General features: G+C 44.8%; 1 protein-coding gene across 2 annotated transcripts in view; it reads right to left on the bottom strand.

The window, feature by feature from the left end:
* PNPLA7 (patatin like phospholipase domain containing 7) overlaps nt 1-21,382 on the bottom strand; it is a 127,740-nt gene that overhangs the window by 82,414 nt on the left and 23,944 nt on the right. For both annotated transcript variants that reach the window (XM_033077574.2, XM_033077575.2), the window contains exons 15-19: nt 20,838-20,984; nt 16,485-16,562; nt 15,478-15,683; nt 8,456-8,587; nt 6,914-7,037 (exon numbers count right to left, since the gene is read on the bottom strand). In XM_033077574.2, coding sequence (XP_032933465.1) covers nt 6,914-7,037; nt 8,456-8,587; nt 15,478-15,683; nt 16,485-16,562; nt 20,838-20,984 — 687 coding nt within the window. The remainder of the gene's footprint in view (nt 1-6,913; nt 7,038-8,455; nt 8,588-15,477; nt 15,684-16,484; nt 16,563-20,837; nt 20,985-21,382) is intronic.

Below are 21,382 nucleotides of genomic sequence, written 5' to 3'. Positions count from 1 at the left end.
TTGGGGCTGGCAGATACTGGGAGGCTTTGCTGTTTGGGGGTTCCACTGGATGATTTGAATTTTTCTGGCTTTGCTTTTGTTGATTGCTTTAAATAAAAGTTCACACCTAAGATGCTGCAAGGGAAATAATTTTTAGTAATGTATTACCAAGAGAGAGAGGAAAAGACAAAAAGAGAACAACCCTTTCCAGGGTCATGTCTTCAAGCTCTGTTCCTGAGCCTCATCCACCCCCAATTCCCTCAACTACAGTCTGTGCACAGTGTGCCTGAGGTGGCAGTAATCTGAATTCACCTGAAAAAGCTTTGTGGTATCTTACAGCTTCATCAAATGAAGTTGCCATGGTTTGACAAAATTACAAAAAAATGCAAGGAACTGGCAAATATTCACATGTTTAAAAAAGGAGCAAAGCAGCCTTGATGTGGAGGGTGCAGTGACATTCAGCTGGTTTTGGAGCTGCCTGATAACATTAATACTGATAAAGAACAAAAGCCTGACAAGTGTAATCCTGATACTTCCCTTTGTGTGATTCCTTTGAGGATTACACAGCAATTAAAGATTTCTAACAGTGTTACATTTCCAAAGGACAATGCGTCAATCCCCTGAGGAAATCATAAACCATTTACAGATTCTTCTTGGATTTCAACTTTTTAGAGAGGAAAAAAAGCCATGAACATTTAGCTGTCTTAATTAGATGAACAGCTTAACATCTGAAAGTATTTAGAATGTCTTATTTCTAGAATGTAAAACATAATTTCCTGCCCAGCAGGACCAGTGTGCTGCAGCACTGGCAGCTGAGACTTCTTTTCTGCAATTTATCCCTGTGTTACAAGAGCCAGTGCACAAATGCCTTTCTGCACTTGTTCAGCAGTTTCTATACTCAAAAGTCATGGTGTGTAGCCTCCTGACAAGAGGGACATTCTGGTTGCTAAAGAGAAAAGGTGTTGAATTAATCAAAACATCACTGCAGCTTCCCCCCTCAGCAGGTACTTCTGAAAGCTGACTGGTTTTGGACACTGCACACAACAGTGTCCTGGGAGGGGGCTACCAGTAAACCCAGCTCTACACCACCTGAAAGCCCAGCTCTGGAAAATATTTGGAGTTAGCAGCTGCCTGGCATTCAGTCATCTCCCCAACACCACAGCCATCCTTCCTCCTTCAGAACTCAACCCAGACTGAGTGTGGCCTCGCATAAAAACCTCACTGCACTGAAGCTTCCATCACCTGCAGCTGCTCGCAGTGCACAAAAAACTTCAACTCAGCAGCAGATTATTCTGAGGGATGGCTCTGATGGGTTTGTTGCCTTTTCCTCTCCCACTGCTGCCCTCCCAACAGTGCAAAAAGCAAAGAACACCCATCTCAACATGTACAGTAATTTCACGATTATAAGCCACACCTGATTATAAGCCACACGTTACAATACAGAGTGTGATAAAAGGTATCTGTTCTATCACCATCTGTTGAGGGTGGGGGCAGTGATCCTGATCTCTGTGGGAGATATTCTGCTAATGGGCCATCCATTGAAACCAGGCAGGGCATTGTTCTTTATCTTTTCACAACCCATCCTTCCTCCAGCCAGTCATTTTCTGCTAATGGCCATTGAGTCCCACTGTGGGACTGATAAAATTACTGCATCCCATTGGGAGTTGCTCCAGCCAGGGGGAAGAGCCCAACATTTCTTACCAAGATAAAAACAGAGGTTTTGGGACACTAAGGGAGCCCCTTTCTCCACTGGACTCCAGAGGAAAACCGGATTTCTCCACATCACCACTGGAGCTCCGGAGGGAAACTGCACCTTGTACAGGAGCACTGCTCCAACTGAGCCACATCTGTCACTGCAGGAGGATGCAGCCACCATGGAATGGGACTGCTGCCAACACCCTGCCTGATGGGTGTCAGGTTGTACTCTGACTGTGTCAGGGTTTGGGGTTTGTTTCTTTGTAGTACTGCATTTCTATTTTAATTTCCCTAGTAAAGAACTGTTATCCCTAATTCCCATATCTTTGCCTGAAAGCCTCTTAATTTCAAAACTATAATAATTTGGAGGGAGGGGGTTTACATTCTCCATTTCAAAGAGAAGCTCCTGCCTTTCTCAGCAGACACCTGTCCTCCAAACTAAAACAGCAACTTTTCATTCTTTGTCCATATATAAGCTGGACCTGATTATAAGCCACACTTTGGGTTCAGACCAAAATTTTAGTCAAAATGGTGCGGCATATAATCGTAAAATTACTGTACTTGGAGTTGTGACTCTGTGTTCTGACAACCTGCTCTGCAGTTTGGAATAAACCAGGGGATAATTGCCCCTATCTCACAGCAGCACTGCCAGGAACAACAGAACCTCAGAGCCTGGGCCAGCACGTGTTATTGATAGGCACAAAAATCAAATTAAAGGGAATCCACTCTCACACACAACAGTGTGCTAATGAGATCAAAAGAACAAGGCTAAAAACTATAATTTCCAGAGGTCAGTCAAGACCAAAACCAAAGCAGCAACACCAAGGAAAGAACCGAGAAACTAAGACAAGCATTTTAAACAAGTAGCTTGGTAAAGAGAAGCCCTTTCACTCCACCAACACACAGTTGTCTTCTCTGATCTACTCTGGTAGATGAAATTCACATTTCAACATTTTTCCATAAGTGCATCTATAGAATAGACCACCAGATTAAAAGATTTCCCCTAAATTAATCAAATCTTAGTCTCTAGAAGGCAAGACTTAGGTCAACTGTATTTCATCAGGGAGGGAATTATTAAATAGATTCATAATTTTCCTTTAAAATTACTTGGAAGTTTGTAAATTGAGTTTTGACTTGATTTGACCAGATACAGTGGCTGGAGTTGCCCATCACTAGGGCCAACAGCAGCCAGTGTCCCTCCAAAAATTCTCCCTGAGAGTCAGGATCCTTTTCCCCTGACAGAACCATCCTTGTCAGCTCTTCAAGGAACTCTCCAGGGAAGGAAAGTTCAGTTTCTAATCTGCACTTCGCCCCCTGCATCAACAGACCTCAGAACAGATGCCACTGAGTCAGTGCAGGGAACAAAACAGTTTGAGCCACAAGTTGAGCCTTGGGAGTGCACGCACACACTGAAAATTAACATCTTGTCTGAAACCCTGCATCTTGCACTGCTTTGCTTCTGCAAGCAGAAATGGCAGAGCCTCATCTCTTATGCAAATGACACGTGGCATTTTAAAAGTTCTGACACAGAGGCAGTAAACAAAAAGCCATGGGCCACAAGACTCTCGTGCTTTCTTGGTGCCCACAATTATGGGTGACACGGGAGGATCAAGCCACCAGTTCACCAAAAAACCAATTACCAACACCAACTGCTGCTTTCATTCCCTGCAAGCAACTAGAACCCCAATTATGTTAATGTCAGGGAAAAAAAACCAACCCTTCAGCAGGTTTTTAAAGGTTTATAACAGATTCTGCAGAAGGGGATAAACAAAACTTTTTAAAAGCAAAAATATCATTTTGCTAATGCCCTCTGAAATAATGCTGGCATTCTTCACAGATCCTCCCCCATGTTTGCAAAAGGCTGCCAGAGCATGGAGACACTTCCAACAAATGGCAGAGTGAGTCAGTGGGGCTGGGAGCTGTGGGCAGGAAGGAGATGACAACGTCCACAGAGTCACTAAAGTCTCCAACATGATTCATGTCACAACGTGGATCCAAAACAGTGCCTTGTGCTTTAGGCACAAACTGCATGGGTATTTCTGTATTCCTGCCTGGGCACTCACCAGCAAACAAGGCACTGTTACAGCAAACACAGCCCAGGGCACCCAGCAATCCACCTCCTCCTTCCTGCCCAGATAAACAGCTGGGCCAGCCTGCAAAAACCAGCACCAGGCCTTGCACAGGGAGGCAGAGCTTAGGCCATTTCATAGAACCACTGAATTGTAAAAAAACTGAGTGGGAAGAGACCTTAAAGCCCATCCCATTCCATCCCTGCCATGGCAGGGACACCTTCCACTGTCCCAGGCTGCTCCAAGCACCAGTGTCCAGCTGTGGTAACAGAGACTGATAGCACTGGGGATTTATTAGCACATGCAGTTTGATAACCAAGATGCCTTGGCAAGAACAAACAGAGCTTTGAAGATTGCAAGAAGATTTAACTAAGTAGAAATGTAAAGTTTGTCTGTGTGATGTTTAACCCAATGAATGCAGTAAAAAGTTACTAGCCTTTCTGAAAATCATGTATAAGCATATGTAGCTCACAGTAAATCAGATTCTGATCACCAATCAGTAGTCCCCATCTCTCTCTCAATTGTCCACATCCAGCCTGGCCTTGGACACTTCCAGGGATCCAGCTTCTCTGGGCACCCTGTGCCAGGGCCTGCCCACCCTCTCAGCACCATATGCAGCCCTGTCACTCAAAACTGCTTTCAGAAAGTAGAACAGGTCTGTTTTTAACCTGGAAGCTCTGCAAAACTCCAGGAGCTTGACAGTGAAAAGGTGTAGATCACCACGGGCAGAGGAAAGCAGGAACATGCCTGGATGTGACAAAACTGACAAACCCTTCTTCACACACCAAAATGCCTCACACCATTGTGATTAGTCACAAAAGATGGCAGCTTTAGTTCCTGTCAAACCACGTCATTTTACCTTTAATGAGGTATCACAAAGAAAGGAAAAAACAAAATGTGTGGATGTGCTTTAGCACATTCCAGCATGGACCTGCTTCTCCAAACACAACCCCAAGCCAACATAACCCCTCAGCCAGAGCAGCACTGAGTGTGGGAAGAGATCCTTAAATACTGCACACATGGAAATATCAAATATGGGGCAAGCAGGAGTTCAGCCTAGCCCTGCCTCTGCTGGGAGCACCATCTACCTCATGTACTACACAGGTAAAATTCTGGATCAGCTCTCTAAAAGGAGCCTTGGACTTCTCCTTCCCCATCATTCTCATAAAAATGAGTTTCTTCCCATAGAACTGATCCCAATTCACATGTTTTCTGGCTTCAGAGTTATGTTAATTCTGCCTATAAACAGATGTTTAGTGTTTATTTTTCAGCTCAGAAAGCAGAAAAGAGCCTGAACAAGCTCAGAACTTCAGAAATCTTCTGATTTTAAGTATAAAAATCAAACAAGCCACACATATTTATGACTCCTATTTCTGCTGTTAACTAGGTCTGAAAAACAAAAGTTAACATGAGAGAAATTAAACATGGATGAATACTACAATTTTGAAGTGAACAGTTGCTTTAATAGCTATAATAACTACACACTGCCTGAAAAACCTGAAAGCTTTGAAGTCAGCTCTGTTAACTCTGAAGAGGTTGGCCTAGACACTTCTGGAGGGGGCTCATCCAAACTGAATCCTCCTTTTGCACTAAATTTATTCAAATCCCCAGTGAGTGCACATTCCTGTAGTTCCCCCAGCCCTGATCTAACAGGCTGCACAGCTCTCAGTGGGAGCAAAGTAACCCATGGCACAGAGGAGCACTGGGCAGGAGCTGCTGGCTTGGTAGTGACCTTTTTTGGGTTTATCTTTCTTTTCAAACCAAGTCTAACAACCCCATTCACCAACCATGATAAAAACTTTCCAGGTAGGAGGGAGTTTTCTGCCTTTTCAACTTTGGAAGATTAACAAGGGATGGGAGCAAGACTGTGTTTGGCTTTTGGGAGTCTGAAAAACAGAGACCTCTCCAAGTTCCTCAGAGAGAGATCAACAAGCTGCAGTGAGAGCTCAAAAACACAGTCCTAGATATCAGTGTAGAAAACAAGTCTCAAAAACAAGTTTCAGTCAAAGCTCCAAAACTTAGTTTTGGACATAAAAATACAGTAAGGATATTGCTTACATTTTTCAGATAGAACAGACAGGTCGTATGTCCAGATTATATGTAAAGTTTTGTATTATAAAACTAGAATTCTAATAGATTTAGAAGAAACACTTCAGATTTGTGTTTCTAGCTCATTGGGTAATTTGTAATTAAGAATCTGTGTATTGGAGTGAGAGGTCTCTTGCGCTCCTTTCCTCTGCTGTCATCATTATCATTACCAATACATGAAGAAGAACAACAAGAAGAAAAGAATAGAAGAAAAAAAAAACAGGGAGCATCTGCCTCTGAGATTCTGTATCAGGCTGCAGCCTCTGCCTCTGCTCAGGACTCTGGACCAGGCTGCAGCCTCTGCCTCTGCTCAGGACTCTGCACCAGGCTGTAACTCCAGCCCTTCTAATCGGGACTTTACTTCTATTTGGGACTCTATGCCAAAAGCCTTTAGCACGTGTGGAGACACTGAGGGGCATTCCCAGTTAGGGAGACACAAAAAGCTTCTCTCACAGCAAATGCCAATGTACTCCTGTTCTGTTCCCTTGGCTTCCCCCTGTCCCTTCCCTGTCCCTCAGTCTTTCTGTCACTCCCACCCTGTTTCCCCGTCGGCTCCCACGCCCTAACCCAGCTCTGTGCCACCCCCATGTCCCCTGGTAATTGGTCTCTGATGCTCCCCCTGCCCTGAACACTTCATGTAATTTAACCTGGACCCTCACCACAAGGTCTGCCTTTGCCTTTGACCCTGGACTGTCCACACACACATGGTTGAAATAAACATCTCAGTGGAACTCATACAAAGGCCCTTCCTGCCTCTTTACCACCAACCACATTAACAGCTATCCTGGCTACTACAAATGGTGCCCAAACAGGGACATCTACTCCTTGAAAGCACCTGTGCTGCTGTCCTTAGCTGGGTTCACCCTGTGGAAGGAGGTGGTAAGAACTGTTAATATCTGCCTACTACAAGCATGGACTTTAACACTCGGGACTTTTTGCCTTTTGAGACCGATGCACCTTTACAATAAACAACTTCACAGCAACTGTAAACTGCTCAGCTCTTTTAAAGAGCACCACCAACCCGACATGTGGCGTGGAGCCAGTCCCAGTTTCCCAGCTGGCCAGGCCCTGTGCCCTCTCACCACTCCAATGAGGTCTCCCCGGCCGTACTCCCCGGTCAGGTGCTTCTTGCCGTCGTCCTTGCGCAGCACGGAGCGCAGGCGCCCGTTCAGCACGATGTACGTGCAGTCAGACTTGTCACCCTGCCTGCAGGGAAACAACCAAGCACCAGCGTGAAGAAAACATCCCTGCTCAGCAAATGTATCTGGAGGTTTTGAGTTAGTTGGTGATTTTTTTCCCTGCCTGGTTTGGAAGACATAAGAAAGGGTTTAATTGAGACTTAAGGAGGAAATGAGGAACGGAGCAGGAACTTGTGAAAAGGTGACTGGAAATAGGTTTAATGTGTAAATGTACAGGTTGTGCACAGTTAGCTGAGGTAAGGAGTGACAGGAAAAAGAGGAATGACTTCAAAGAGAGTAGGGTTAGATGGGATATTGGGCAGGAATTGTTCCCTGGCAGGGCTGGCACAGGGTGCCCAGAGCAGCTGTGGCTGCCCCTGGATCCCTGGCAGTGCCCAAGGCCAGGTTGGACACTGGGGCTGGAGCAGCCTGGGACAGTGGGAGGTGTCCCTGCCATGGCACTGGATAAACTTTAAGATCCTTTCCAACCCAGGCCAGTGTGGGCTTCCATGTTAGGACTGGAAGGGGATGACCAGGGTGTCAGCAGGCCCGAGCGGACACCACAGGCTCATTGCTGGTTACTCAGGATCTCATTCCCATTGCAAGGTCAACGTGGATGTGCAGAGGAATTCTGCAAGTCAAAAAGCAAGACCACCAAGAGGCTCCAGATTTAGTGCACTCACCTTTGCCTACCAAGAACTTTTTGCTGTATCCAGCTGCCACAATTAGGAGTGCTGCTGGGAATGCCACACTTCTGGTGGTGGAGTTAAAACAAATGCAAGGAATTCCAGAAGATTTTAATAAGATATTGACAGCTAGGAGTGTTTTGATGCACAGAGTAATCCAAAACTTCCACTGGCATTGGTGCTGCAGGTATGGCTATAAAAACTACAATTATACAGATCATGTTCTAAATTAGACTGCTACTCTCCCACCACTGCAGCAACCACATAACAGCTCAATTGCATCCTAGTACATATCCATAAAACTAAGTTTTCCCAAGGTAACTTTTGCCCCTTAAACACAAAATTCCTGTTTTCAATTTACTGCTGAATAAGCCTAACTGAATTACCTTTGAGTTTTGCTGTTTATTTCAGAAAGGCTGAAAACCTCTGAGCAATAGATCTTCATGCCCTCAACAATGCAGAAACTACCACCAGAACATGGAACTGTGTCCTAATCAATTATATCACTTAAAAAGCTTGCCAAGACAACAGCAAAGATGAGGAATGGTATAAAATAATTTAGCAACATATAGAAACAAGAGACTGAAGCAATGTTGAAGGTACTGCAGAAAGAAAATAATCTCAAAATTAGGCAAACAAATAAACCCGATGGAATGGTTGATAAATACAGCCTGAGGTTCTCATTTTACACATCCCCAAGGGAGCACAGCTCATGGAGTAGGAAAATTTCAACAAACATACAGTTTTGTCCACACCTCACCTGTAAACAGCTCGTCCAGCCTCGACCTCCATCCAGTCCAGAGCAAAGTCAATCTGCCTGACAAAGGGGGACATTCTCTTCACAACAGTGTGGGCCACCCCCAGCACCACGCTGGGCTGCTCCCGCATAATCCTGAGAAAAAGGGAAGTGTTAGTGAACCTCCCCAGAACAGAACAGCTGCCCACAGGCACCACATCCCAGGCAGCTGGGCAGCAATTCCCAGGCCACACCCCACTCCTGCCACCACCACTCTCAGCAGGGACTCTGACAAAACACAGGGCTGCCAAGCTTCCAGGCCAGCCCAAATTAAATGGCACTCAGAGCTGGCACTGTCCTAGAAGCAGGATGCCAGTCCTCTGTCTGGCTCAATTCCCCTCTCCCAGTGCAGCAGGATGGACAGGAGCCAGGTGAGCTCTGGTGTGTGAGCCACCTTCCTCATTTCCCCCCTCACACAGGCCTCTCATGACTCAGGAAGATGTTCATCCTGTTCTCAGGATCTTCCCTCCCTGCTGTTTGCCCATCTCAGTCTCTTGCTCGTGCTCAGTTTCCCCCACATATCACATCACAATCTTTTTATATGTAAAGTCTGATGCCCTTAAAAATAAAACACCTGTTCTGCATTTCAAATATTCCCTTTTCTCTCTTGCAAAGATCACAAAGAGCTGAAGCATCTTCTAATAAAGCTCCCAATCTTCACACTGAATGTTTTTAGTCATGCTTAAAAGTCTCTAATAATAAAGATACCATGTATTTCAGTACGTTCCTCAAACTGAAAAACTGAGAAGGTTCTGCCAGGACAACCTCAAACTCCACACTGACTGTGAGGCCTAGCAAAAATCACTCACAGACACCTGGGAATTGCTCAGGAATATCTAATTTCTTGTTCTTTTTAGACTGAAGATCACTTCACCCTGTCACTGTGGGAGTGAGCACTCAAACACCTCCTGAAGCACTCCCAGGGGTGAATGGATCACACAAGTGTCAGGTTGTTCTCCCTGTTAGGGCAGCTTATCTTTCCTGCTCCTGTGCAGCATCAAGAGCAGACTATTTTAAAATAGTTATTTCACAAGAGAAATAGTAACTCACAAAGAGTAGATTTGTGTCTGCAGCCCCAGTATGAGAAGTGCACACAGATGAGGGAGCTGCACTGAAACCTGCTCATGGACAAGCAGGCTGTTCCCAGCCCCAATGTCCAGCCTGGCCTTGGGCACTGCCAGGGATCCAGGGGCAGCCACAGCTGCTCTGGGCACCCTGTGCCAGCCCTGCCCACCCTGCCAGGGAACAATTCCTGCCCAATATCCCATCCAGTCCTGCCCTATGGCAGCTTAAAACCATTCCCTGTGTCCTGTCCCTCCATCCCCTGTCAATTGTCTCTCTCCATCTTTCCTGCAGCCCCTTCAGGCCCTGAAGGGCCACCCTGAGCTCACCCCAAAGCTTCTCCTCTCCAGGTGAACAATCCCAGCTGTGCCAGCCTTTCCTCCCAGCAGAGCTGCTCCATCTCTGATCCCCCTGGTGCCTCCTCTGGACTCTCCAGCAGCTCCAGCTCCCTCCTGTGCTGGTTCCAGGGCTGGGGCAGCTCTGCAGGTGGGGTCTCACCTGAGCCCAGGGGCACAGGGACAGAATCCCCCCTGCCCTGCTGCCCACGCTGGGCTCAGCCCAGGGCAGGGGGCTCAGGGCTGGGGCAGGTCCAGCTCTGCCCACAGCACCCCCAGGTCCCTCTCCCAGGGCTGCTCCATCTGCTCATCCCTGGACTGATCCCACTTGGCCTGGTTGGAACCTCTTGGGATTCCTTGCTAAGTTTTCTGCATCCATGTTCCCTTCACAAGGGAACAGATGGGTAAGAAAATCTGTTTAGGAGACCCCATTATTTGTGCTCTCTGAGCACAAATCATGTCAGCTTTGTATCTAACCTCACCCCTGAACAACAGAGGAAGAGAGGAAGAGATGGAAGGAGCACCGTCACTCTTTGTTCCCTAACTGGATTACAGTTCTTGTGGACCACTGTAACCTGAATCAGAGAAAGCCCAAGCAGAGATCCACAATCCAAGACCAAAAACAAAAGCAGACTGACTAGGAGCTCTGCAGTGCCTGGATGTGGCACAGAAACTGCCCTGAAGTCTTGCAGCAATGTATTTGAACACCTTGGGCCACAGTGTGTACCAGGTGCACCAGCCAAGCCATTTTTAGTTATTCTTATCAAACACACTGGAATTCATCAAGGATATTGAAATGTAAGTTTTGCTAAATTGGTAAAGAAGAAGCTGAAAAAACAGAATACCAAGATTGCAAGAACTAAGATATAGAAGGGCCGTGAAGCACTGGACTGTAACCAATCCCATTTCCGGCAAGGTGCACACGATAGAGGCACCAGTCAAGTACTGCATGATTGCATGGACAGTAATTTTAGAACATACAAGTAGAGCATAATGAAAACAATAAAGTGGCTTCTGCTTAATCTCAATGGTTAGCTGTCCAGAGATCCTGAGTTCCTGTAAAACCTCTACATTAAGCCTCTCCTTTTCTTTACTGCCACTGCTGCAGCAAGAGCCCAGAGCCACCAGGGACTGCAGGACAGTGCAGCACACATGGAGTTTTCCATGGATACTGCTCTCCTCACCCAGAGCTTCTATTGCTAATTTTGCAATAATGAAGCCTAAAATTTCAATCAAAAGCTCTGAACTTGAAAGGCAGAGATCCACAGGCACATATCCCTATTTCATGTTGAACTCACCACACTCATATCCCTGCACTTTACTACAAGGTAAATTCAACTGAACACTAGTTCTTACATTTAGAACACTTAAAAATCCAGCCAGCAAACACTATAACCAAAAAGCAGGACAGCTTTTCTCTCCTGATCCCCTTCTCCTGCTCTGGGTTTTCCATGCTATCCCACCATCCTGACCAACAGACACATGGAAAATACCCAGCCCTATCCCCCCTCTCAGCAGATTCAAAAGTTAAATAAAGCCCCTAAAAATTCCTGGATGGTTTAGCTCATTGGTTTTACTCCAATTGCTTATTTAGCCCTCAAAGTCTCTTCCCACACCGAGTGTCTGCTGTCATCAATAAAAGTCATTTACTCATTTTCTCCCTCATATGTATCTTAGTACTCAATACATTCAAAATGCAAACTAACAGGCTTCCTTTATTTCCACCTGGAGCTCTCCTGTTCCCTCAGTGCCATCAGCTTCTACAAAAGAATTAACACAGAAGGTGAGACCCACCCTTAGCAGAGAAGAGAAGAGAAAAGAGGTTTTTTCCCACCATTATCAGACCAGTTTCCTTCCTCTCACGTGAGCATTTACATCCTTGCTCTTCTGTTTGGCACATGCCTGGCACTGGGAGAATTAAAATCCAAAGTTCCATATGGCAGAGATTTCTGAGGGACTTTGAGGATTCTTTACTAGAAAGCTCATCAATTATAACAATAAGGGCTAAGTAGTTTCTGTGAATGCCTGGAGCTTCTGCAGATATTCCTGGGGATGTGGCTGCAATGGGATTTTCAGCTTAGCTGGCAAGACCAAATAAAAATCAAAGCTTTCCTGCTTCTCTGGCAAGTGCACATGATTAAGCCTCCAAACGGTCAAAATTACAGAAGCAGAAAATGTGAGAGAGCCACTGGTAGCCCAGATCCTGAATTTATTCCCTCAGGAGATCCTGGTGACAACTTGATTCCCATTTTCCAGGAGCTGCTGCGAGGGCACCGCACACCAGGAGCGGCAGCTCCCAAAGCACTGTAGGCACATTCCATGGAATCAGCCCTGGGTTCACCACACCATCAGCTTGTGCCCCTTGTCCTAGGTTACAATGTAAAGATCTGACCAAAAGTATGGATTCTATCACCATCTGTTAAACCAGGTGGGGCAGTGATCCTTATCTCCCTGGGAGATATCCTCTGTTAATGGGCCAGCTGTTAAACCAGCTGGGGCAGTGTTCTTTATCTTTTCCACAGCCCATCCCTCATCCAGGAGGTATCCCCTGTTAATGGGTCACTGAGTCCCAGTGTATGACTGATAAAATTCCATCATCCTATTGGGAGATGCTCCAGCCAGGGGGAGGAGCCAAACATTTCCTACCCAGATAAAAACTGAGATTTGGAACACCAAAGCTGCTCTTACCCACTGGTTTCCAGAGGACAAGAGCTACCAGACCTTCCTACAGGATCACTACTTCAACAAGACCACTTCACTTCATCTGGACTGCTACCACCACCCCAACTAGCAGGGTGTATTCTGACTCTGCCAGTGATTTTCTTTTGTACTATTGCATGCATTTTTGTTTCCTATTAAGTTATATTTCTGACTCGGAGTCTCTCGCTGGTTTTGCTTTCAAACCAGCAAACCCCTGGACTCACACTCTGCATCTACAGCCAGCCATTTACTTATGGCAGCACCACAAAAAAGGCTCCTGCCCTGAAGTTTCAGTGGGAAGGATTTCATCCAATATCCAACACTCAATTCTCCATGCCAGGCTCCTTCCATTACTGTGCTCTTTGCCTCATGACAAACATTGACCCTATGCTTCCTGCTTCACCCTCTCATTAATTACTGAGAAAAAGCTCACAGAATGTTCCAGAGCAGCAGAGAGGAAAAGAAGAAACACATGTGACAGGAAAAGGATGAAATTTTGGAGAATAATAGAAGTTCTTGCCAAATTTCACCTAGTCTATAAGCTAAGAGAAAAATGAACAAATTAAGAAAAAAATAATTCCTCTGAGATTCCAGGCAAAGGAGAAAGCTGAACATTGTGGAACTAAGAACATAGAATTCACATTAAAATGGCAAACAGAACTACATCCTATTTTATTAACAAGTTTTTCCTTCTCATAGAGTTCAAAGGAAAAATGAACCAATAGAAGAAACCTGATGCTTTTCAAAGCCTTTCTCCAATGTCACTTTTAAATATGGGCCCAGGCATAAGAAGTGCCATAAAGCCTGGGGTTCAGGACAAATTGTGAAGATGAAATGCTGGAATATCACAGAGCCTGTAAAATGGAGATAACAGATAATACAGATAATAGACTTTAAAGGAAAAAAAAAAAGATTTGGAAAGGACCCAAAAATTATGATGAGGTGATACACTGATGGGTCTTGATCCCTGACTGGTAAGGGGTTAATGGAAGCAGAGAGGTAAGCTGGAATGAACAGGAGGTAACTCAGTTCTTGAGAGAGAAAAGAAAGCTCAGGAAAATGAGCTTCAGTAAATGAGAGAGATTCTAGCCCTGAGTAGCAAAAAACAAGGTTTAAAAAAAAATAAAATAAAAAAGGAAGAAAAAGTGTAATCTGCCTGGCTGGCTGAGACAACATAATGAAGTTTGAAGTCAGAAACAAGTAGGAAAACAACAGCAGAAAAAGACAGAGAGAAAAAGTGGCCATTTAGAAGAAATAGCCTGGCACCACATGGAATGGCACAAGTGGGAAGCATCTCTCAGAAATTAGGCCAAAGAGCTGACAACCACCTCAGAGCCTGGGAAAACACAGCTCATCAACAAGCACCTGCTGAGCACAGCATGTACAGTTCCACAGCCTCCTGCCTGGGGTAGGAAAACCAAATTCCCACAATAAGGGTTCTGGGGGAGAGCTGATCGAGAGTACAAACAACTACAGTTATTTAGAAAGCAGGAAGATGGACATCACAGCTGCCTATAAAACACAACCCCCCAGAAGTCCTCCATGTGACTCAGGACTCATGGCACATTCCAGAAGCTGGAAAATGAGATTATGAAAGGAAATTGCGCATTAGTTCACGCACAAATTATGTGTGTGAACTAATTCTAACTCTAAATGACAAGATCACAGAATAAATCAAGGGCATTAATCATTATTATTGGCAACAAGGCTAACCACAGTCATCATATTGGATTTTTAATTACCTATATTCCCCTTTAAGCATTAAGTCCCAAGTCAGGTGTTACTTCCAAGGTTCAGGAAGGAACGTGTCTTGCATAGGGGAATTATTCTTTAACCTGTTCTATTAGTGAGCATTAAAAACCCACCATTACACCCAGACCAGTCACTTACAACACCCAGCTCCCTGGCTCTGTCTGGGAACAGAACTGGGGAGGTTTTCCAGCAAAAAGGAAAAATGACTGCAAGAGAAAAGGCCTGGCAAAGCAGCAATTAACCCAGTAAACTGCAGGCTCTGGGCAGACTTTCTTATTTGGATTATGAGGTATTTAAATCTTGGGCCATAATTCCTACTCCCTTGGGTCAAGTGCTCTATAGGCCTTGAAAAAAGATGTCACCATTTAATATTCCCATGTTCCCTGAACTGCTTTTTTGTTGGAGTTAAACCACCTGACAGAGGGACCACAGCTCATCCACACACCTGAACCTACCCCATGAAGTGCAGGGATACACCTGCAGCAGCACAGACATCCAACACTTGGATTTAAAATTATGGAATCATTAGAGTTGGAAAAGACTCCCAAGAGCATCAAGTCCAAGCTTTAATCAAATACCCCCAGGCCCTCTAAACCATATCACAAAGTGCCACATCTTAGGTGTTCACACATGTTTTGAACAGCTCCAGGGATGGTGGCACCACCAATGCCTGAGCAGCCTTTGATGTCTGACCATCCTTTCACTGAAGAAATTTTCCCTAAAATCCAACCTGAACCTCCCTTGGCCATTCCCTCTCCTCTGTCCTTGTTCCCCGGGAACAGAGCCTGACCCCCGCAGCTGTCCCCTCCTGTCAGGGAGTTGTGCAGAGCCAGAAGGTCCCCACTGAGGCTCCTTTTCTCCAGGCTGAGCCCCTTCCCAGCTCCCTCAGCCTCTCCTGGTGCTCCAGCCCCTTCCCCAGCTCCATTCCATTACCTAGAATTGCTCCAGCCCCTCAATGTCCTTCCTGCAATGAGGGGCCCAAAATTAAACCCAGGATTTGATGAGCAGCCCCACACCAGCACCCAGCACAGGGGGATAGTCACTACCCTGGTCCTTTATTCAAGAGAGTCATAAAAAAAATTCTAAAAAATACTTTAAAACCCCCAGATCCATGTGTGTTTGAATGGCAGGACTCACTCATAGAAATGGGACTTGGAGATGGAGAGGAAGCTGCAGTCTCTGTTGGCTTTGATGGTGAAGATCAGTGGTTCACCAGTGAGGACAGCGAGCTGGCCCACGAGCTCCCCAGGGTGGGTGATGAACAGGCAGGTGTCCTCCTCAGAGTCAATCTTCCTCTGGTACACATGGAGCACCCCCGAGACCACAAAGCAAACATTGACATCCTGGAGCAAATGGGGAAAAAAAAAAAAAGCTCAGTAAAAATCCCCCAAGACTTTAAAAGCAATTATCCCAGTGACAGCGCTATCACGACCGATCTGCTTCCCAGAAAGCTCCCCTATAGCTTTTGAACAATTAGATGGTAAAATAAGACACAATAGTGAATTATTAAAAGCTGGTTATGAATATTTAAAATTAAGCAGGCACAATATTGAAAAACGGGTTCCTCTTTGGGTGGTTATGAAAAATGAAGCTGCATCTTCAAGATACCAAGAAATAACAGCAGAATTAGGAGAGGAGATAATGGGGAATCACAGCTGCAGGATGAGGGGCATGGCAGGTCAGCAGAGCAGAACCCAGCACTGGAACTGGAGCTGCCCATCATCTGCTTTGCTTAAGCTCCTCTATTTACACAGGATTATTATAAATGAAGCTTGTTATATCCTAAACACACTTTGCTGTAAATGAATTATGCTGGATTGGTTTCATATGAGGGCTTTACTGCAACTGAGTGGCATCACAAAAACCCAAAGTGCAGGGTGTGAGAAAAGGTTTCCCAGTCCCCAGAGCTGCTGAGGAAGGATGAAGGTGAGACACTCCACACCCTCCCATGAGGTCCCTCAGAGCTGACAACACCCAGGCACCAGAGCTCCACTCTGGCTCCACCAGCCCTGTGTGCAAGAAGGCCCAGAGCTGGGTGCTTCACCTCCAAAAGAGATGCTTGGCAGGGGACAGGAGGGAATGGTTTATTTGCCATCAGTGTGTATAAACACCTCCTGGAGGGGCACAGACTGAGCCACACTCACCTGATCTCCCTGCCTGGACAGCACAGTGCCAGCAGTGACCTGATGCAGCGTCACTTTGCCGTTCAGCAATGCAGGATTCTGCAGAAGAAAGGGGTGGGAGGTACAATTTACTGCTCTGTGCACAGGTAAAGGTCCCAGAATGTGAGGAAGCATCCAAATAAAGCAAGTAAGAATAATAGTCAAGACCATGTTACAAGTACTTGAATCTCTTTAAAATATGGCACCTATTTTTATATTTTTCTATGCACCAGACATTTATTCCAGAAGAGAAAAAAAGGTTTTAACCGTTTTAATTGATCACACTTGGATTCTTAAGGATTTTCTACTTATCAGTTTTCCCTTCAGACTCTTTAAAGGGTCTATAATGAAAACAGACCTGTATCAGAAGGCATGAAAACCATGAAACATGAAGTTACTTTGAAAGGAAGGTAAAATTAGAGGAGACTCTCTACATCATGGAGTAACTGAACAAGAGGATCCAACACTGGCTTTGTCCCAGCCCAGTCCTGGGCACTCAGCCCAGCTGTGCTGTACATGCAGAGCAGATTTTCATACACACTGCACAACAAAAGCTTCCCAAAACTCATAAACTCCTGTGCTCAGGCAGAGAAAAGTGGGAATTTCACTCCCAGCTGAGAAGCACATGGAAGGAAATTGTCTTCCCAAAAGCCACCCTCAGTTTGGACTCCAACCCCTTGCAATGTCAAGAAGCTGAGCTAGCTGAACCTAAAAATTCCTTTGATCCAAACATTGCTTTCACCACTATAACCCTGAGTGCACAACAGACAAACAAACAGGGATGGAGAGACTTTCCTTTCCATCTCAAAGAACTGCCCACACAATCTGGGCTGCTGTGTGCAGTCAGGATCAAACCCCAATGCTTCAGGCCACCTTTGCTTTGGCATAACCCAAACCAGCAAATCAGAGTTACAGACTGGTTTGGTTTCAAAGGGACCTTAAAGCTCATCCAGTCCAGGCAGGGACACCTCCCACTGTCCCAGGCTGCTCCAAGCCCCATCCAGCCTGACCTTGGGCACTGCCAGGGATCCAGGGGCAGCCACAGCTGCTCTGGGCACCCTGTGCCAGGGCCTCATCATGCTTCAAATAAAGAATTCTTCCTAGTATCTAATGTCAGCCTGCCCTCCTTCAGCTTAGGGCCATTCCTCCCTGTCCTGTCACTCCATGCCCACAGTCCCTCTCCAGCCTTGTTATAAATCTTCTGAAGTTCAATATTTTATCACCACCCCTGAATGGGCTGGGGCAGAAAACAAGGCTCAGTTATGAGCTCACATTTTAGCTGAGGAGAGGCAGCACAGTCCTGGCTCTCACAGCTTCCCTGGGTATTTGGCTGTGCCCAGGCTCTGCCTCAGAGGCAGAAGCACAAAAAGCTGCACTCACAAGAAGAATCAATTGGACACAAGAGTAGAATGTGACCCCAGTCATCAACTCCATTCCAGTAGGAGACCAGCACAGCAGAGATGTAAACACTCCACCAGTGTAATTGTTCTGCCAGGCTGGACATTTTCCATTCTGGGTTGAAAAAAATAGTGCAAGTGAAATAATCACAATTATTTTTTATACCTACTGCTGATAAAAGAACATATTTTCATCAAAAATAGTTTTATTAAAGCCAATCTGTTTCATGGGAACATATCCAATGCAGAGAACCTGACAAGCACCTGTCAAAATATTTCAGTTCAGCAATAGCAACTCAACTAATTTCTATAATGTTTATTCTATATTTAGACATTTATGGTTGTATAGTATTATCTATTCTTAAAGCCAGAGCTGTAACTCTGAAAGTACCTCTCAGTAGGGGAATTCAGGCTCCCCCATGAGCTCTACTTACCAAGAGCATTATCAAGCTGCATCAGCTCAAAAAAAAAATTGCTGCAAAGATTTTCTTCATGTCTGAGACTACTTAAGTAGTGGGATAGATTGTACTCAGAGCTGTGAAAGCCTCAGCACTGGAGATCTTTAAGAAGAGCTTAGCCAAAAACCTGCCAGAAATGACTTAGCAATATCTGATTCTGCCTCAGGCATGGAAGGGACTGAGTGACCTCCAAGCAGACCTTGGGATCCTCCTTTGCTGTGCTATTACTGCCCCATTAAGCAATAAAAGAGCTGACAAATAAAATCCAGCTTATCTCTCAGATGGGTGAGACAACAACCCCAAATTGAGCATTGCAAGTTACAGGGTTTAGGCTAAAACCCAAATTCAGCATTGCACAGTTACAGGGTTTAGGCTAAAAACCTGCACTGTTCCCCCCCTAGTCACAAAAATAAGTCATTACCCCAAAAACTCCATTTCCAGCAAGTCTTTCCTTGCAGGACTCTAACAAGTGATTGCAGCAGGAAACAACAAATTTGGTTACAACAGCAAATATAAGAAGCAACAGAGGTTATTTCTGGGCAAAAATTTAGCAGGGGTTTACAGTACAGAAGTGAAAACACAAACCAATTATAAACAATTTAAATAAAGCAATAATTAACTGGGACAAATAATATTTTTGTCAAATGAAATTCCCTTGTAACTCACAAAGAAGAGATGCCCTGAAATACTACTTAACCATCCCCGCTGGAACTGCAGATAAAGCTGAAAACACACAAAAACTGTATGGAATTGAAAACTATTCATGCCAGAGATCCAAGGAATTCAAGTTACTTAAAACAAAAGGGAAAAAAAGGAAATTTTAATTCTGAAGTCAGCTATCTAAAGGCTATTTGAAATAATGTCTCTCTCCTAGAGACATTTGTCCCCTCTCTCTGTCACATGAAAAAAAAATAAACAACCAAAAAACCCCAAACCTACCATCTGTCATTAAAACATCTCAATTTTATTCACTCTGCCTGGCTGCTCTGAAACATTACAACTTAAAATGTTTCCATCCAGGTAAGATTCCATTTTTTAAGGGAAGAGCTTACAGCAATTCATTTTCTTTCATGTAAGCAGTATTGAACACAAATATTTTGTACACAGTAAGATTCTTCTTGCATTGCCTGTGGAAGAGTCAACTTTTGCTATTCCTACATGGAAAAAATTTGAACTTTCAATGACATTTCTGGTACTTGGCCACATCCCACCAGATTCTAATTTGCTTGTGAAAAACTAGGGTGCTTGAAAATCCTACCTTATTTCACTGTTATTTAGATCTTCATGTTACAAACTCTGCCTACTAAGTGCTGCATTTTGAGGACACTGTTGAAATCAACTTTATATCTAAACTGCTACTTGGTAATTACTGAGAAATTTATTCTAGACTAAAAGAAAAGTGCTGTAATCAGGAACATCTGTAATCTTGGAATTTTTGCTTGTGATCTGGTAGCTGGATCAAGAACAGAATAGACAAAGTCCTACTTTACTCCTTCTGCAACAAGAATCTATTCTAAAATAGTCTGTAGCTTTTCAAGAGGATATAAATGCCTGAAAAAACCTGAAAATTAAAATAATGAGACAGGTAAGGCTCCTGCAGACTAAGAGACCTCAGATCAGTGATGATGTGGAACAGGCACCTCAAGCCTCACAACTGGGGCTGAAAGACCCTGACAGGGATTTTGAAGCTGCAAGGGGAATAATTTTGGAAGTCAGAAGGAAATGCTGAAATCTAGAAGTAAAATCTTTTTAAGTTCTAGTAAATGTTGTTTGGTGACAGCTCTGAAGGCAGGGAGGAGGTGCAGCAGCTGTGCCCAGCCTCTGGCAGCAGCAGCAGACTGGAAATATTGCAGAACAGGCTGGAACAAACCAAGGATGTGTGTGACTGACAGACAGATGCAGAGCTTTCCCAGATTGTCTGATTATCCACATGAACAGACACACCTCCATAATGAAATGCATCTGGAACGACTGGAATGATGAAAACAATCATTTTCAATCCTTACAACACCAAAGGGCTCAGCAGGGGCTGAGCTCAGCAGGGATCAGGCACAGTCCCTGCCACGGGCACAGGACCCAGCTTGGAGATGCTGCCAGTGCCAGGGACACAATTCCAAACCCAAACAACTCCCTGGGATGCAGTGCCACCAGGATTCATGGATTCAGCAATCACCTGAACCTTCAGGTAACTCCCCACACTCAGTGAGAGCACAGAATGAGGTGGCAGGAATTGCACATGTGCTGCTTGCAGGGCTAAGTCTGCACACAGACAGGGAAGATTCATGCACTGCATTCCAGCCTGGTCTGCTAAAATAGCAGAATAATTCAAATTTATTTCAGCCCTTCTAATGATTTCAACAGCCTGTTGAATAAAACATCCAGCCCATCTCCAGCACAGTGAGGAGACAAACCCACTTTTCAGTTCCTGGCAGAATGAGATAAAAAGCAGAAGCAAAGCCAGTTCCCTTGCAATAACTCACATCAAGTTTCATCAGGGATGAGAGGTCTTTCTTTGCTGCTTCCACGATGGCATCAATGTGTTTGCTGTTACAGGAGTCCTGCACAGCACTGTAATGGAAAACTGCTGAAGGAGTTTCTGTCACTGTCACTGTCTTCTTCAATATCGACTGCAAAGACAAGAAACACATCAAACATCAGTTTCAACATCAAAATTGGCACCTACCTGGCCAAAATTTGCCTTTATTGTCTGCATTCTCTGCCCACCACAACTGGTGGTCTGCAAAAAAAGAAATCTAGGTTTCCAAAAAAGCAACAGCTTGCTAACTTCATTATCCCTGTATTTTTCTGCACAGCCTGACACTCGAATCAAACAAAGTTACTCATCACAGCTTGTGAAAGGGAAGGAATAAGAGACTTCAGAAACTGGGCTGTTGCCAGCTTGATGGAACTAAAACTTTATCAATCCTGTACACAAAGATGGAGGAAAAGATAAAATGTCTGTCAAGGTCACAGTGAGCAACAGTTTCATTCCAGATTTTAAGCTGCAGTTTTATAATTCAAGAGT

The sequence above is a fragment of the Catharus ustulatus genome, chromosome 21 (assembly GCF_009819885.2).
Source record: "Catharus ustulatus isolate bCatUst1 chromosome 21, bCatUst1.pri.v2, whole genome shotgun sequence".
Lineage (NCBI taxonomy): Eukaryota > Metazoa > Chordata > Aves > Passeriformes > Turdidae > Catharus > Catharus ustulatus.
This window is presented reverse-complemented; position numbering and strand designations above follow the sequence as displayed.